General features: G+C 34.6%; 1 protein-coding gene across 3 annotated transcripts in view; it reads left to right on the top strand.

Annotated features, from left to right (window-relative positions):
* LOC125063121 overlaps window positions 1–20,021 on the top strand; it is a 92,711-nt gene that overhangs the window by 41,699 nt on the left and 30,991 nt on the right. The window contains exon 1 of one of the 3 annotated variants that reach the window (XM_047669348.1): window positions 10,236–10,786. The exons of 1 other annotated variant lie outside the window; for it this stretch is intronic. In XM_047669348.1, coding sequence (XP_047525304.1) covers window positions 10,257–10,786 — 530 coding nt within the window. In that variant the 5' untranslated portion in view covers window positions 10,236–10,256. Of the gene's footprint in view, window positions 1–10,235; window positions 10,825–20,021 lie in introns of those variants that run through there. One more of the 3 variants, XR_007119471.1, reaches the window with a different exon arrangement.

The following is a 20,021-nucleotide window of genomic DNA, read 5'->3' as shown; positions in this document are numbered from 1 at the left end:
GATACAGGGATGGATTACCATAACAATTTAGAAAAATTGGGGCCTGTGGCACTCTTTACAGGTCATTGGTACATACGTGAACACGGATCAAATTTAAGAAGCTACGAAGAGTAAATTTTAACTCTGTCGTAATTTATTGTTATAGAAGAGGTCATCAACTGTTGTAGGTTTACGACGTTACAAAATGTTAGGGATTATATAAACTTTATAATTCGTTGTGTTCATTTCATGTATCGCGTATTTAAAGTAGTGAAGCAACTAGTACTATAAAATAAAAAAGAACTGATTGTATGTAATGCACAGAACAATAATTACCCCCTTAACTATAAATACAAATGATAAAGAAAACAGATATGGTTATCTAAGACCAGGACCGCGAGTTGTGACGCCACTAATTCCTCGTAGCATTGTCGGTCCCTTATACTTCACAATCCGGCCCTGTAAACCGCTAACGTAGCTAAAGAATGAGGCTTCATATTCCTTGCCATCATAATTTAACCCCAAAATAAACATTCTTTTACAAGCGCTTATTTTTTGTTATAAATTCCTCAAATTACTTGGTACAAAGAAAATGTAAAGCAAATTATTATACCACGAACAAATTCTTATTAACTTCGTTTGTAGACTTAGCTACCTATTTTACAAGGTTTAATACTTTGACAACTATATGAAATCGGAATTTATCAGCTTCAATTTATATTTATTATTAGTAAAGTATTACAAATAAATATAGCCCAATAATATACAAGTCCATAAAAATTTACCTGGAAACAGCGCACATGCCTAATATTTTTTCATTTGTTTTACATATCAAACTTCAGTTTTAACCCGCCACTACAACAGTTTCGAAATAAGTTGAGTGCATTTATGCGATGTTTGATGATTGATTTACTTCATCTACAGTAAGTTTAATCCTTATATGATGTTTTTATTTATATAATCGGCACTTCATATATTGTATTTTTGTGTTATTGCTAAAATCTTATTAAATCTATCGTTGAATCAGTGTCGGTATTACAAAGTCAATTTAAGAATGAAGAGACATACTTTGTATTTTTCACTCAACTTGACATCTCGACTTGTCGTTTACATTAAAGAAGTTCTGTATAAATGTGTAGAACCGCGTAAACCAAAGACAATATTTTATAAAACAATGTCGCATAAACTTACATCGTCGTAGTTGAATTAACCATTCTTAATTTAAAAAAACAGTCACGTTTCGGAGCGTAATTGATACATAAAGCCCCTATAGGCTATCTCAAAGGAATTTTTGTGAAATAAAACAACGATAAGGCGGCTGGCCAAGTTATTCTAAACAGGAAAGTATAATTCTGACCTCGTGGTCATAAAGCTAGTGTATTCCTGGCACGTAGCCGGATTGAGTTATGCCACGGAATTAAAATGTCTAATCAGCTGGAAGATTTATTTATCTTAATATTATAAATGCTATGGACAACCATGTTAGTGGGTACGTTGCCAGTCTTTAAGGGACTCCTCCCTTACTCTTGTTTTTAAATTTGCAAAAATTACGCGCACTCTATGTATGTTTGTAATCTTTACATTTTTTTAAATCAATTTAAGTAATAATCTTGTTTTTCGTGGTGGTTTGGTTTTTTCAATTCCATTGCTTTGATACTTTAGAATACCTACACACATTTATTTTAAGATTACATTTCATATGCTACCATTTGTACATTAAAAATATATTATATACATTTAATACGTTTATTCTTTATTTTCATGTATGTATGGTTTCTCTAACATACTTAATATCAGTCTTGGGCTCCACACAGCTACTTACATGTAAAAATACAAGAGAGGTATGCCTTTGAGATTAAAATGCTTTCAGGGTTCTTTAGAGCAGCGGTCGAGTGAAGGAAAATACGCGTGGCAGCTCCACAAAAATCGTATTTACTTTATGAATAAAACATGAGTTCGGGTGTCGTACATAGACGGCATGCATTTCTCATCTCACTCACTGCGTCAGAAATGGATTATAATAAAATTTTAATGGTCTACGCTTTGTTTATTATTAGATTACCGAGTGTTTGGAAGTGATTTCTATGTTTATCGGGCTTGAAATAACTGGCCAGACGTTAAGGAAGTACTTGGTTTAAATACGCAAGTGCAGGGCAGGTGTACTCTATTCATTGTTTTAATAGCCTGATTGCCTGCCCTGGTATTCTAACCTTTGGATCTGCTGGGCATTGCGTCTTAGTAGAAAGGCCAATTAAAGTAACTTCTTGGTTTTTGTGTTCAAATGTCTTTGCTGATCGAGTAGGCTAGATGTCTTGTCACACACACGCTCAACTGTCTTCAGTTAAACAACCTAACAATAATTGTAAAAACCGATGATTCGCGTTTATGCCAAAATCAATTTTAGATGTAGTTCAGCATCTAAAATTGAATTTGGTTTGTCTTCAATATCGCGTGCCTCATGGCATAGTTCTCTTCAAACTTCCACAGACTTAAGATATGCACTGCTCTCCTCCAGTGCCGGCCAGCTGTTAATTTAATGTTGTCTTCTCTTCTCATTGATGTCGCCATAACCGTATACAGGTCACCAGTGCAAACAGTTGTAAAAAGAATATTTTATTAATTACTAAAAAGTATTTTAATAATTTAACTCACACCTCAGAAACTATTGTGTTAATATATCTTTAAGAATAGATACGATACATTACGTGGTAATATTACAAACAGGTAATGTAAAATATGCGGTAATAAACGTCAGGACCCTTGTCTGTACACCCATAAGGGTTATGTTTATTTATTTGTCCATGAGTGGGTCGAGTCAGCAGTTTTGTCTGTTTTAACGTGGATCGGTTTTCGATACTCGGTGTGAGATAACGACAGTTATACTGCCGTTTCATTTAAATGATTACTAGAGTAGTATTGACCTTTTTTTATTTGTTAAACACGTAAGCAGTTAGTTTATACACAAATACCACAACTACAGAAGAGTAAGAAAAATACAGCCAAACAACCACAACAGTGATTTTCATTAGATAATATATTTATTTGTTTTTTAAATACGATTAAAAAAAACAATTAAACAAATAGTAAATAGATAAGCAACATAAATATCAGTAACAATATAAATAATCTTGACTTATTAGTGAATATTCCTATCTTAATAATAAAAACTTTATTCATGTCATAAATTTGTGACAAAATTCAACTATCGCTAGTGCACACACTTGGAAGCCCCTGTGTTGTGGGTAACTAGATTACAACTATTCCGTGACGTATGGTGCAGGTTTTAAACACTTTACCAAAGAAAAAGCAGCTATCTAGCATCTATCTAGATGTAACAGATTTCCTGATGCTGCTTAAATTCTGCTTGATGCTTTTTTTTGCGTCGTCAGAGCGGCTTAAACATGAAACTTTCAACCCCGAGTTCAATATAGTCAGGGCTGTAGATGAATCTTTCTTTCTATGTGCGTTAACACCCACAGTCAAGGCATAGATCGAATTATAACAGGCACAGAAGGCCGCTCTTCTAGTCATAAATAGTTTTGTTATCCTGGTTGACTATTCTTAATGTATTTGAAGATCACATTTATTTCTCATTTTCAGTTTCAGTATTTTTGATACTGGACATAATTTATTTGTAAGAAATATTTGAGTTCGCAAGTTTAATATTGGAAACGAATAATGATTACCCATATGGGTACGGTCAACTTTTCATTGGATACTTTTGTGTAGTTTACAAAGGGTTGTATACATTCTTTCTTACAGAATTTCGAATCGCCTCCAGCCTCGTTCGTCATTTCTTCGTCGTCGTTTGTCTGTTACTTTTCGCTGGATTAATTAAAGATACTAAATATTTGTTTTGTCACGTATATTTCTAGATCGATCAATGACATCGTACATATTTATCAATAGTAGTAAAATCTACCTACCTTCAAGAAAATACCACTAGATTCTCAAGATTCCACCACTATGTGGAACCAACTGCCCACTGAAAATTCCGAACCAATTTGACTTAGGGTCCTTCAAAAAAGAGCGTACCAATTCTTAAGAGGCCAGCTACGCACTCGCGGGCCCTCTGGCATTGAGAGTGTCCATGGGGCGGGGCGGTATCACTTACTCGTAACATCAGATGAGCCTGCCAGTTTGCCTCCTGTTCAACAAAAAAAAATGTCACAGGAAGGACACAAATACCAGAGAATATGTACTCATCACTATTTGAAAGTTTACGATAAATGGTTTCGTAGTTTGGTAGTAGTGGGTAGTCGTAAAAGCGACAAGGCCTATGTTTCCTTGCAAATTTTCCAAATAACTTCACTATAAAATTAAATGGAAATAATTATTAACATTGAATTTTGGTTTGTTCAAAGAGCTACATACTATGAAACAATGTCCACTGTCCAGTATTAAATTGTAATGAAATAGTTCTCTGCAAATGTGCTCGTTGATTCGCTTCATATTTCCTTTCATACAACTGAGTAGTAAAACTCTGTAAAAATTTTAAATGAGCTTATGGCGCGCAAAATGCATCTCAAGTGACAATCGTCTTCATAGTTTCTCGGTGTTGAAAACAGGTTTATGTACTATATGTATCTATCCCATGAGGAGAACGCTTTTAAATGTATATATATTAATGTTGTATACATTCGAACAAAAACAATAAATTTATTCGTCGGGAATAAAAAACACCAACTGTTGGTGCAAAAAAATCAATGAAACACATTTTTACACAGTATTTCACAATTTATATTCCTCCAACACCAGAAATAACGAAATAGTTACACCTCGATGTCTGAAGGGTCACATCACAGTACAAATTCCTTTACTTAGAAACTAGAGCTGTTCTCTTAGAACAAAAAAAGAATCAATAAAAAAAAACCAGAGATATAACATCTATAGTCTATACCCATCATACATGTATTTGATCAAATTTGTGGTTGCTTACACTGTGGTTCAGTCTCTGATCGGTCCGGATAAATAGTTTTATACAGAGGTGAATGAACTCTGTAATATCCTGTCATAAATTCAATAGAAACCCTTTTAAAATATCCTAAGAATCGCAAGTTACGGTGGCTTTTATCTGTGCTGTGACCTAACTTAAGATCGCTACACGAAGCTTTACATTGAAACTTCTCTAAAGAAGTTCCATGAAAACAGAAGAGACCTATCTTGAACAATATCAAGTGAAATTTCAAGAAAATATACTAGAATTTGTTTTGGGATTAATAGTTAAAAACTTTTAACGTTTACCAGTAAGGTCGAGAAAAATGGAGCGCTGGGCCCAAAATGAGAATCCCGAAAAGCTTTTAGCAATGAACCGAATTGTCGCGATTTAATGTTTTTTATTACTCTTGGTTAAGGGCGGTCGTAAACAGATTTTACTGGGGTCTAAAGTTTTTCCATACATCCTCTTAACTTGATAATGATAAGGTACGTACTTTCCGTTTGTTTTACATGCTCGAAGTGTTCAGGGAGTCTTTATTGAATTTCTTATTGTTTAGAAACAAGTTTATATCACTAGGTGTCTTCGATGCCGGTGAATGGTGACGTTTACAATTTTTTATTTATTTCCTCTCTTATAAAGATCGATATTAGCGTATTTTTTATAACCTTTCTTTCTCGTTTCGCTTAGATTATGTTACTAAAATCTGATTACAATTTTTTTATGATTTTGAAAGATGCAGTTTTTTGTAATTGTTAAATCTATGTACTTTAGTTGCTACGAAACAAATAATGTGTAATATTGTTATAAAATAATAAAATGAATTTAATAATTTAATATCATAAATATTTCTTAATACTTAATTGCCCAATTATAAAACTAATTTAAGTTAGAAATTTCAAATTTTCCATGTAATAAATTTCGTACTCAATCATTCATAGCGGCTCAATCAATCTGTCTATAAGGTATATTGTACTGGTACTGTTTGCATCTGCGAATTAGTGTACCATCAGCAAATGTCGATTAAATGAATTTAAATATTGCGCTTCCTTTATTTCGTAATCATGAGTAGAACTTTTGACTTTTAAATTAAGGGTAACATGCAGGGTCGAGACTTAGCGATAGGTAATAATTCGTATCGCAAACGTCTCAATCTTATAGGGTCTGGTGGTTAAGCGCGTGAGACTCAAGCCTGAGACCTACTCGTACTTATTCTTTGTAAGAAAACGACATGTCTTAGCCGCCTACATGACTTTAAGAAACAAAAAATGATCATTAGAAGAAATGCAAGCTGTATTATAAGTGGTCGTAGGGTCACATTACTTAAGTAATAGTTACCTACTTATGAAGAATAATACAAAGATTATAATAATTATTAAAAGGTTGAAATTTACAAGGAAATAATTTACTCTAATTTAATTTGCTTCAGAAACAAGAAACAAAGCTAATTTATTTTTGTTTACTAATTTTGTCTGTTTAAAAATAATTCTGCTGATAGTACCTCTAATCACAGTCAGTAAATATTGGTTGAATGGATAGTTCTATATTCTTGTAGTGTTAATCAAGGATCGGAATCCTTTGATGCTAGTAAATAATCGTTTCCATACACCAGCGGGACTCTTTTGCGGTTAATTATATTCATAAGCGGTTTGTCCAGTCGCACGGCTGGACACTTATTTTTCTATATAATTCGACAAAAAATAATCTCTGTCTCTTAGGAATAATGTAGCATTGTGACGGTGAAGGAATTTTTGGAATCAGTCAGGTAGTCTTTTAGTTCTATATATTATATGAGTTTAGAAACTACAATCGAAAGATATATAATGTATACACATTTCTACCTATAAGAAAATTCGGAAGTCGATCTACTTGGTGGTGGGTACACCACATTATTAATTAAATAAACAGTTTATCAAGAAAAGTATTCGCTTTTTAATGGTTCATCTCTTGAGTTTAATCTGTATTTATACATTTACTCTTGGCATTTATTGTCTTCGCTTAGACAATATTTGTAAAGACCGGATCTAAGCGAATATGTGTTTTGTAAATTGTTAAGAACAAGCAACTCACCTATAAAATTTAATGTCATAAGAAAGCATCGGACAGTGTAAGGCTAGCTTCCAACTCGTTCAAAGGACTTATATTATAAATCCTATTTATATTATAAACGCGAAAGTTTCGAAGTATGGATGGATGTTTGTTACTCTTTCACGGTACTGAATGGATTTTAATGAAACTTTACATCGGAATAAGACGTAGGATTCAATTTATAAAGATATTGTGTGAATTGTCCAAAATATCAAGTAAGTAGGAAAAAATTTACCATCTGCGAGCTATTCTGACGTGTGCTGCCGAAACCGCTAGAGTTACACATATTATGTAATGTATGATGGAAATGTTTATCTTAAATAGTCCTACAAAAAATCTCGCCACGGCAAACATCTATATATTATGTGTAAGCTATTATAGCCAAAATAGTGAACCATAACTACAATAAAAATTGATAATTTAGTTGAAAATTTGATACTTTTATCGCTTTTGTTATTTAAAGCAGATAAAATATGTCTTTCACGCTACATAATTTTGACAAATATTATTTTAATCCTGCCCAGACAAAATCGCGGGCACCAACTAGTTACTTAAATAAATTATACCTCTGAGTTCAGCTATGCCTATAAGATTACGTTTAGTAGTTTGAGTAGGGCCTTGACAATATTTGGGATTAAAATATAGGACTGTTCGCCACTTAGAACATCATTTTATCAAATTGCTTTTAAGGGCTCGTGGAAATCGTGAAAATTATTTTTTATATTTTCGCCTGGAACAGAGAAGCAATTAAGTATTTGCATTACTGAGTTTTTCATTAGCGTATAAAACGAAAAATAAAAGGTACTTTACAAACAAATCAACATTCTTTTGCTGAAGGGTTGTGAGTATAAGGCTTTGTTTTAAAAGCGTCTACTTCATTAGTGGTTCCTGGTAAATATTGGAACCGACGTTTATTTAGATGTAGATTGAAGACATAGAAACACTACTGATTTTCAATATAACCTTTAAGAGCAGTTTTTCTAATATTCCCACATTGCTATTGCGGTGCTATTAAAATATTGAATTTTACGTAGCTATTCCGTAGCAATTGAAAAATCATTAATTAAATTTTTATAGTCGTAAGTATCTTTAATATCTTAGAATTATATTAACATTTAAATAAGTTTAATGATTTTTGTATACTATTCTATCAATTGAAAATTATAATTTAGCATATAATCTCAATCTACGCTAAACATAAATCGTAATTTGTAATCCATTCTTCGTTAATGTGACATAAGATTTTTTTTGCAACTGCATTTTCATGATCATGAACCCTGTTATAAAAACGTATTATTTTAAAACGTAACACATTATTAAAATGAAACAGATTCACTCATTTGCACGTAATACATTGTCCTCAAGACATTTCTCATTTACGCTTTCGTGAACACTATGACTGACAGACGTTATATTAAAGTATAAAAGACTGATAAAGGTGTATAAATTGACGAGGTTTTAAAGACTTAATTAAGGTTTATTTCGAAGCCAGACAGAAGGTAATAGAAATTTTTTCAGCCACCATCTCTACAAAACCTATTACACTGGACGGTTTCAAAAGGCTATGCATTATTCATGTCTCCTCTTAATAAGTGTCACCCTACAAATAATAGTACTTTTAGAAAATTCCGCGCTCTCGAGATACTGCAGTGATGAGGTCAAATAAAAATGTCGAACTCATGATTAAATATTCATGGATGCAAAAGCGTTAATTCGATTCACATCTTGTTATTTTCGCGATGTTACCGTGAGTACAAATACTCACGAATATGGCCAGCAAAGAATGTTTTGTTAAAAGTCTAAAAAAAATCTAATATCTATATCTCTCGATTAAATTAAATCTGGCCAACGAGGTTTAAATTTCTATGAATAATATACAAATAATTTTTTGCGTTTAGAAAATGCTTCGAAAAGGTGAACGAATAAAAATAATATTTTCTAAGTTGATAGTTTGCGAGTTACGAAGGGAAAACCAATTATTGGATTTGCATTACCTAACTGCTTCAAAAATCATTTAATAAAATCTGAGGCTGATTGCAGATGGTTAAAATTTAAAAAAAATTAATTTATAAAATATTTAATACGTCCAACTTTATTATACAATATATATTAATGGGGAAGTATTGTGTTCGTTTGAAGAATATTTAACCGTAGTTTTAGAGTTTACGCGTCCCGTACATATTTAAACATTAACTATTTATGTGTTAGGGTAAATGTTTAGGGCTTCGTAGGGATATTAGGTTCTTAGGTCTCACCCTGTCATATATTTAGTTTGCTAATACATACACTACATACACCATAAAGACGTCCTAGATAGCGAGCTGTACACTGGTTTTAATTCAATCTCCATTTCGACAGTAAATAAAAGAATTGATGCTTAGTCTGTAAACTGATTCAAAGTTGCTAAGCAACCTATCCTATAGGCTACTGTGGTGGTCTACAGGTGTAGAAATCCCGTAGGCACGTATTGAAAAGTGTCGATGTAGCCTCACAACTTGTTCACTATCTGTTACGCTTCCCGCCAACACAATTTAACTTGACAACGCATAACAAAAGCCGCTCGCTCTATTTACCGCACACTCTTCAATGGGAACAATATCGTAAATGCTTCCATCTAACCTCATTTTCCAGCCATTTTGGCCATGATATTTTAAAATGTTGTTAGACCATAGTCTGTGTTTAGATAGTGAAGGAGCTCTCAAAATTCGATTTAAATACTCTCAGTTGTGTCAATACTATTTCGGCAACATGCATTTGAAAGTAGTGTTCGACGGTGGAATATTTGTCAAGCTTCTTTATGCTAACTTCTATTGGGAGCGGTAGGGTTTGCATTCACACTTAGAAAAAGGACTCAAATTTTGGCATTCTTATAAAGAATTTCACTGAATTGTACTGAATTACTAATTAAAAGTAACGGACAAAATATTACAAATCGATTAAAGTTTAAACTTTATGTTTGCTCATTCGTGTAATCAATCATTCCTTAACGACCAGGTCTGCGGTCAATAATCGATTATAAATTAAGACTGGTAGCAATGATTTATAGTTGTTTAATCCATAAATCTACGTGTCTTCAAAGTGACAGAAATGAGCAAGAATAGATGTTTTTTAAATGTAGGTGGTTGCTGTAGGCGTTCGGTCGTCCATAAAACATGGCAACCCTAGTGTAAACACGATTGCGCGGCGAAGCGGCTTGGGCGGGCGGGGAGGCGCCGTCACTCGGGCGGGCGCCGCCGCGAGCTCCGGCCGCACCATGTCTGTGCGTGTAGATCATCGGGATCGAGACCGCGATCGCGAACGCTTTTCGAGACACTCGTCTCGCGCTTCAGTGGATCTAGCTTTTCCTAGCAGTTCCTCACGCGACCATTCCTTCCGATCGGTGCATTCCGGCCGAGTGCCGCGCGTCGCTAGCGATGATTTGATGGTGCCCGTGCGCACGTTACGGTCGGCATCATGTCGTGCCACGTCAGGAGCGCCTCATCGGTTGCGGCGGCATCACTCATCTGCAGCAGAATGCGACAGAACCCGTCGCCCCCGTCGACACACGCTGGAGCTGCCCAACAGCCGGGGTCCCAGTGTGAGAAGTCGCTCTCCAGAGCCACCACCCCCGCAGCCTGTCGAGCCCGAGATTCCTCCAGAGGACGCCAGCAAGGAGGCGCGGCGGCGACGCGTAGTGGCAGCTGTGGCGGCGTCGTTCTTCATGCTGGCGCTGGCGTCAATCCTGGTCGTGGTGGTGACGCTCACCCACAGCTCCGTGATGCGCGCTCACAACCAAACAGCCAAGTACTACACGTTCTCCGTGCCGCCGCACCATCCTCTCAGTGAGCCCCGTTCATGTTGCCCCACCGTCGCCCCTCCCGCTTCGCATGAGACTGACTCCGACCCCGACAACGTGGGGCTGCGAACGACCCACCGCGCCGACTGTCCAACAATATTTTTGGTACTTATTGGTACATTTACATTAGTAGCGTTTTCACTACTACCAAGCGATGTCCTAATTCACAGTGGACTGAACAGTTTTCAAACTATGCTGAGCTTTGTCTTCTTTCGAGCTTAAAGCACAACGCGCACGTTCGCAACCCCCTTCTGCATGTTTAGTTGTCATGTGTTATAGTATAGATTATAAGATCTTAATAGTTTAAGTTTTTAACAAAATAATCAATCATATCTACACTCATTTAAAAAAGTTTAGACTTTTTAATATCTTCAATAATTAACGAAAGAAAAAGGTATAATTACCTTACTAATTACCTGGCTGAAGAAGCCATCTAAAAACGATTTCTATTTATAGCAAATTACAAATCAGAATCTATTTAAATTTAGCTCTCCTCTGGTATTATTAATTAGTTTTCAAGAACAATCTCCAAATTATGAAGACGCCTTAATTAAAGTTAATATAACACAGGGTGTGTTAATAATTATTAGGTAGAGCCAAAGAAATCTTTGGTTAGAACTTATTCACGTCTAGATTGTTTAAAAATGTCTTGCATTATCTTAGTCATTTATATTTCGAATTTTTAGCTTTAATCACTGTGGATCTAGCCATCCGCTTATAGGTAATTTAAATAATCATTTTATATGAAGAACTTAACAGAAGAAACTTAAAATACGCAGTTTAATATTTTGTCATACTCATGGTTTTTCATTTGCTAATGATCAATCCGATTCTAAAGAGACGCCAACATTCGTGGTTTAGGTGAAAAATTAAATAGAAAAAATTCTAGTACGCATTGATAAAATAAAACAAGGTATATTGAAACACTCTATTAAAAATGTAATATTTTTTGTTCAGTTCTCGGTTTCCACTTCCCCAGTTATTAGATTAGACGGGTCGTTTAGTTAAAAGCTTCAGTTGTTGGTTGATTATATTTTATCTATGGCTTCCATAAGCGCGCGTGAATGGAAAAAACTTAATATAATATTTACTGGGTGCTATACAAATTAGCAAGCCATTTTGGTAGTAGGTTCGGCAAAATTAAAGTTTTACAATATAAGAAAACATATATTGAAAAACGCTGTTTTACGTTAAGTTACGCTATTTCATACATAAAACGCAACTACAAATACTTGTTGTTTAATTTTGTGGTATTGTAAGAATGATGCAGATAAATTATTGCACAGCTGTTTGGTATATTATATGAAAAAAGGAGTTTGGAATCTTAAATTTATTTCTCTTCAAATTGAACACTTGGAAAATTCGAACTTGACAAACTTGGTTGAAATACAGAGATTACGATTAATATTTCTTGAGACGTAAACAAAAATTTCTATCAAATTATGAGCGTAGCTGTCCAAATATGTATATACAGTCCACTACTCTTACTTAGTTAAAATAAAAGTGTCATACGATTCGCACGTGTTATTATTGCAGTTTATTTAATTTCAAGACCCTCAATCAATTAGTGATCAATTCTCAACTATAACTCCTTAACATATGGTCCAAAATCGAACCGGATAACATCGCTATTGTTCAATAGTTGGCGAACAGTGAGAACAATAGATGCTCACATTCCTAAGCGATAAGGAATAGTTGGAAGGATTTTTGTGTGATCAGTGTTTCATTACAGTGTTATAATAACATTATAAAAGTGAAATTAACCTATAAAAACGAAATAAATTACGTTATATACACACCATACTGTGAAGTACTATTACGTTGGGCTGTGTTCAGTTTTTTCAGTGGGTCTGAGTAATCGGATAATTACGAACTACGCTCAAAGTCATAGTGTACGATGGAGGGTCTTTTTGAGTATCAATTTAAGTTGTTGGAGACATTAAGAAGTGCAGAAAAGAATTATAGGAAATCACCGAAAGACAGAATAAAAATATCATATATAGAAACTCGATTAGAAGTGTTAGAACAATTATGGCGGGACTTTAAGGAAGGACACAAAAGTTTAATTTTAAAAATATCTAAAGAGGAAGAAAAGGAAAGTACCTATTTTAAAGGAAACTTTAGTGATATTTTTGATGAGCTATATATTCAGTACAAGTCCACTATGAAGGAGGACTTTCAAAACTTAACCAAACAGTCTCCTTTATCACATACCTCAATAGCGGGTGGCGACGAACAGAGGTTATTAAATAATATTAAATTACCGTCAATACAAATACCGAAGTTTGGAGGTAAATATGAAGAATGGACAACTTTTTATGACTTATTTTGCTCCTTGATTCATAACAATAAGTCTTTAACGCCGGTGCAAAAACTACATTATCTAAAAAGTAATTTATCGGGTGACCCAGAACTATTAATACGCAACTTTTCGACTACGGACGCAAACTACGATGAGGCATGGAACCAGTTAGTGAAACGATATAATAATAAGCGGTTGAATTGCTATGCAATTTTAAGAACATTATTTTCACAGAAGGGTATATGTACGGAGACATCGAGTTCAATTAAACAATTAGTAGACACTACGTCGGTATGCTTAAAAACGTTGCAAAATCTCGGTGTGAAAACCGACACTTGGGATATGATTATTAATTATTTAGTAATATCAAAGATGGACAATGAATCGATAAAGAGATGGGAACAACAACTTAGTTTGAGTAACACCGAATTACCTACTTGGGCAGAACTGCGGGATTTTCTAGAAGCTAGATTTCGATCGTTAGAAATGATAGACAGTCACAGAGTGAAATCACCATACCCTAAGCCTGTTGCTACACCTATTGCTAAACCTAAGTCCTTTCATTCAGGTATACACAATGATGTGAAAAAGCAGGAAGTCAAATGTGTGTTATGCAGTGGTGAACACTACATATATTATTGTAAAGAGTTCGTAGACATGTCTACAAAAGAAAAGCAAGAGTTCGTCCAGCAGAATAAATTATGTTTTAATTGTCTTGCTCCATCACATTCAGTAATCAGATGTCGTCAGCCAACGTGTTGCAGAAAATGTGGGCGTCGTCATCATTCATTGCTACACTACGAGAGAGATCGAAATACGGTGACTACGAGTGAAGGGGAATCCACGTTGACAGGTACCATGACTGAGCAAACTAAAGGTAAGCTTAATACTATAACAAACGATGTACACTTTGTAACTAACTTTTCCAAGGAAAATTGTCAAAATAGTGTCCTATTAGCTACTGCTGAGGTATTAGTAGAGAGTAGGAATGGTTGCAAACATATTATTAGAGCTTTGTTAGACCAAGGGTCGCAAGCATCGTTTATAACTGAAGCTACAGTACAATTGCTTAATCTTACGCGCCGATCAGTAAGTGGTTGGGTGTCAGGTGTGGGAGAGGGGCAAATGAGAATCAAATACATGGTTTCACTTAACGTGAAATCTCGCCACGATCCTAAGACAATAATACGAGTGAATGCATATGTATTGCGTTCGGTAACAACACTTCTGCCTACTACCAAACTTAGTGCTCCTGAATGGTCAGACCTAGAATCTTTAGAGTTGGCTGACTCAGCCTTCAAAACACCTGGAAAAATTGACATTCTTTTGGGAGCACACGTATACAGTAACATTATTTTAGATGGTATAATCAAACATCCTAGGGGCAACTTACTAGCACAGAGAACATGCCTAGGTTGGGTGCTATCAGGAAAGCTGCCTCAAGAAACAGGTTCTTCGGACACAAATGTTGCAAGTTTGCATGTTCAACTTAAAGATGACGAGATGCTCAAGAAATTTTGGGAAATCGAGAATGAACCAAATACTATAGAGAAGAGACTATCAAAAGAAGAGGAATTTTGTGAACATTTTTATGACAGTACAACTATAAGAGATGAAGAAGGAAGATTTGTGGTTAAACTACCATTCAAGACTGGAAATCCACAATGTAGGCAAGGAAATCTTAAAGAAATTGCTGCCAAGAGGTTTGAAATATTAGAAAGAAAATTATTAAAAAACCAGAAACTTAAAGAAGAATACCACAAGGTCATAAACGAATATATAAATTTAAATCATATGGTTGAAATTATACATGCAGAAATTGATAGTCCCACTGCAGTCTATCTCCCGCACCACGCGGTACTTCGCGAAGATAAGGAGACGACAAAACTTCGTATAGTCTTTGACGCTTCGTGCAAAGGAGTTAATAATGTTTCTTTAAATGATGATTTACATATTGGTCCTAAGTTGCAGCAAGATTTGCGCCACATATTGGTGAGATGGAGGCTTTATAAGATTTGCCTTACTGCAGATATAATTAAAATGTATAGAATGGTGAGGGTGTCAGAAGATGATACAAATTACCAAAGAGTTCTATGGAGATTTAATCCGAGTGAGCCAATAAAACATTACAAGCTTTTAAGATTAACATTTGGGACAGCATGTGCGCCTTATCTCGCTGTGAAGTCACTCCAGAGATTAGCTGATGATGAACAATCGAAGTTCCCTGTTGCTGCTCATATAACTAAACGTGATTATTACGTCGATGATTTAATGACGTCATGTGAGACAGTTGCTGATGCTATTAATATATATAATGACATGAGTAAATTAATGAATTTAGGAGGTTTTGAGCTCCAAAAGTGGAGCAGTAATAGTAAAAATGTGCTAAAATATATTGGTGAAAATAAACGAGATGATCATGAACTGCCTCTGAAGGTAAATAACCTAGTTAAGGTATTAGGAGTGAGTTGGAATAGAGACATAGACAAATTCGAATATACTCTAAATGTGCCTATAGTAAAAGAACCTATAACTAAACGGCAGATTCTCTCAGAAGTAGCAAAACTGTATGACCCTTTGGGATGGATAGCCCCTGTTGTTGTTATAGCAAAGTTAATAATCCAGAAGTTATGGCTAACTGGATTAGATTGGGACAGCACTATAACAGGAGATTTACTGAAGGAATGGTTACAATTTAGAGAAAATTTGATACATATTAAATGCATTAATATACCGAGGTGGCTACGTTATTCTTCCACATCTAAAGCAGAGTTACATGTCTTTGCAGATGCTTCACAGACAGCATATGGTGCAGCAGTCTACATGCGAGTCATTGAAGGCAATGAGGTTTATGTGAATTTAATATCAGCCAAAACTAAGGTTGCACTAATTACGAAACAGAATTCAATACCTCGACTGGAATTATGTGGTGCTGTGTTGGCGGCCAAGCTAATTTCTGAAATATCACAAGTGTTAAACATATCTAACGAATACTTACATGCATGGACTGATTCAACCATAGTCCTGGCATGGCTAAGGGGAGGACCTAGTCGCTGGAACACGTTCGTAAGTAACCGTGTATCTGATATACTAAATATTTTAAATTACGAACAATGGGGACACGTTACTTCTGAGATGAACCCGGCCGACTGTGCGTCAAGAGGTCTACAAGCTTTAGATCTATCAAATCACTTGCTATGGTGGAATGGACCCGCCTGGCTATCTTTATTAGATGTAAATTTGAGTATGGTCGACATCGAAGATACACAAGAAGAAGAGAAGATTAAATCTTTAACTGCTTTATGTACATCCGAAGAAGAATTTATATGGTCTAAGTTTTCTAATTTAAATAAGTTATTGAGAGTTATTTCATACTGTAGAAGATGGCTAAATTTAAAATCAACTAAAGATAAGCGTCGGTGTTATACAAGTTATATTTCAACAAAAGAAATTAATGAATCCTTAGATATTTGCATTAAACAAGTTCAAGGGTTTGAATTTAAGGATGAAATGAAACAATTAAAGACTCTGGGATATGTTTCTAAAAAGAGTAAACTGCGAAGTCTTACGCCCATTATCGATGAAAATGGGATTCTAAGAGTCAGCGGAGGAATACAACAGTCACACGTGGAGTACGACACACAGCATCCTATAATTTTACCTGCTAAAAACTATCTTAGCAGACTTATAATTATGGATGCTCATCAGAAAACAATGCATGGAGGACCACAACTGATGATAAATTATTTGAGAACAAAATACTGGATACTACGAGCTAAAGATCAAACAAAGAAATGTTACCGTGAGTGTGTGACTTGCATTAGATATTCGAAACGTAAATCATCACAGTTAATGGGTCAATTACCAGAGGTGCGTGTAACTCCCAATAGACCATTTAAGTCGGTCGGTGTGGACTATGCTGGACCTATTAACATCAGATTCTCCCCAGGTAGAGGAGCAAAGTCCTTTAAAGGATATATTTGCTTGTTTATTTGCATGGCCACACGCGCTATACACTTGGAGGCTGTCACAGACATGACTTCGAAGGCATTCATCGCCGCTTTTAGAAGGTTTACAGCAAGACGAGGCCACTGTCAAGATATCTATAGTGACAATGGCACAAACTTTGTAGGAGCAGAAAAACAATTAACGACAATGTTTAACAGTGCCAAATCTTCAGTGCCTAGTGAAATAGCAGAAATGTTAACATTAGAGCGTACTACATGGCATTTCATACCCCCACACGCTCCTAATTTTGGAGGTTTGTGGGAGGCTGGCGTACGTAGCACAAAAACACACCTTAAAAAGGTTATTGGCGATACCACTCTAACTTACGAGGAGCTCACAACTATGCTGACTCAAATAGAAGCCTGCCTTAACTCACGACCTCTGACTGTCTTAAGTGACAACCCTAATGATCCTCTCCCACTGACGCCTGGACATTTTTTGATCGGCGAACCTGTGCTTAATGTAGCTGACCAAAGTCATGCTTATGTAGACATCAGTTATCGCGATCGTTGGCGGTTAACACAAAAAATGGTCACTGACTTCTGGAACCGATGGTCTAAAGAATATCTTGTAATTCTAAACAATAGGTACAAATGGAATGTTAAAAATAACTTAGAACCGGAAATTGATGATGTAGTTGTTATACAGGAGGATAATGTTCCTCCTGGTAACTGGATTATGGGTAGAATAGTTAAAAAGCATATCGGTCCCGACAATGTGACCCGGGTAGTATCGATCAAATGTAGAAGCGGAACGCTCAAAAGACCTGTATCAAAAATATGCATTTTAACTAAATAATTAGTCTATTTTTAATTGTTACTTTATTATTATAAATGTTCATTAGTCATTTAAAAGTGAAAATCAATTTATATATCAACTTACTATTGTTAACAAAAACCTTATTTGGAAATATGTAATAAACAAAATATACAAACTATGTAATACTTACCTGTTATGTATGTTTTTAAAAATTATTATATACTGTGTTAGATGCCTGTGTACTTACTATACTACGCTATAATATACATATATTAATAGACTATAACATGTGAATTGTTGTGTAATGCTATATCCAACTATGTATGCAGACATATTACGGTGGGCGGTTTGTCTTATTTTTATGTACAATAGTCAATAAGCCATTTAAATATGATGAAAGACAATGTCTGATGCATACTATTGTGTCTTTCGTGAAACAATTGTATTGAACTATAGTTTGTAATTTTGTTAAGTGTTTATTTTATCTTTTATGTTATTTCTTTTAAAGGACTGCGTCCTTTGGTGGGCGGCATGTCCAAATATGTATATACAGTCCACTACTCTTACTTAGTTAAAATAAAAGTGTCATACGATTCGCACGTGTTATTATTGCAGTTTATTTAATTTCAAGACCCTCAATCAATTAGTGATCAATTCTCAACTATAACTCCTTAACAGTAGCTTTAAATGTATGTTTCGAAATATAACGTAATAATATCGAGGATAACTCGCGTATGCGGTTGGAATTTAAATGTTTCTCGTATCGTAATGGGTTTTCAAATATTTTTCGTTTTGATGTAATTACATTTCACGAGCTAACAATTTTTTTTTATTTTCAAGGAAACTTAAAAAATAATGAGATTTTGAAACCACTTAAGAAACTCTCACCCAGCTTTGCCACTTAAAAAGACCGTGGAGCTTTAAGTACTACGGATAATGAAGTCATCGTTTTAATTTTATAATAATAAAAATCACGAATCACGAAAAGACTTAATTTATTATTAACGTTTCCTGCGATGTTTGGTTTTACTGAATGTTATCAACGTTGGTCTCGGGCGTGTAATATTTGTTTTTACCGTTCCCCTTTATTATGTTACTTCCCTTTTTCTCACAACATTATTTTAAATTATCTTTCTTAACTACACGAGCGAATCAAACTCATGTATTTTTTTTCACCTAAGAAATGTTACGTTCTAAGGTCGATTTCAATTAATCAAATGAAATTTAATTGACTGAAGTAGTATGTATATTTATAATCGTGTATATTATGACGCGTGAATTGAATTCTGGCCTTATTTTTAAATTAATTTTTGATTAATATAACACCGATGTATACGGCCAAATGGCAAAATAAAAAACTCTTCTTGTCTTATAATAAAGACAAGACAACAAATACAATTGTAAAAACCTTATTATAAAGAAAAAATTTCTTCACTGCGATACTAATACCGTCTTCGAAAGCTTAGAGTAATATTATGAATAGAAACTTAATGATGACTAAATGTCAAATCCAAAATGTTTAACCTAATCCTAATCTCAGTTCGACACAAAACTGAACGAATTTAGCTGAAACAGTTCTATGTTCTAGTTTTCGAATTTTTGCTACTTTTACGACTCGAATTTCTTATAAAACATAATCTAGGTAAAATAGATATTTTATTCTTGCGGTTATAAATCAGTATACTCGGATGTGGCTGTGTTTACGTACCCTATAAACAATGACGTCAGACTTTTTCGACATGTGTTATTATTTTTAGATCAGTAAGTAAACGCTGTAGAACATTATTAGTTTCGCAAATAAAGAACAACATATGGGATTAAACTATTCTCTCGAATAATATATTATATTCAAGTTGATTGATTATTGTTTCTTCTTAGCTTTCTATTGTTTATCTACAATATACGAGCGTTTCTGATTCCTCCATAGAAACCAAATACGTATAAGGTAGGAAGTTAGGACTACAATTGTATTAATCTTTTAGAATTTGTTTTTATTTTTTGAGTAAATTAATTAGGGGGAATTTCTGTGACTATTTCATATTTTGTTATCTTTAACGTAAGTCGTGAACCATATTACGATTTTTGTTGTAATACATGTCACGCAATACTCACTG

The sequence above is a fragment of the Pieris napi genome, chromosome 3 (assembly GCF_905475465.1).
Source record: "Pieris napi chromosome 3, ilPieNapi1.2, whole genome shotgun sequence".
Classification (NCBI taxonomy): Eukaryota; Metazoa; Arthropoda; class Insecta; order Lepidoptera; family Pieridae; genus Pieris; species Pieris napi.
This window is presented reverse-complemented; position numbering and strand designations above follow the sequence as displayed.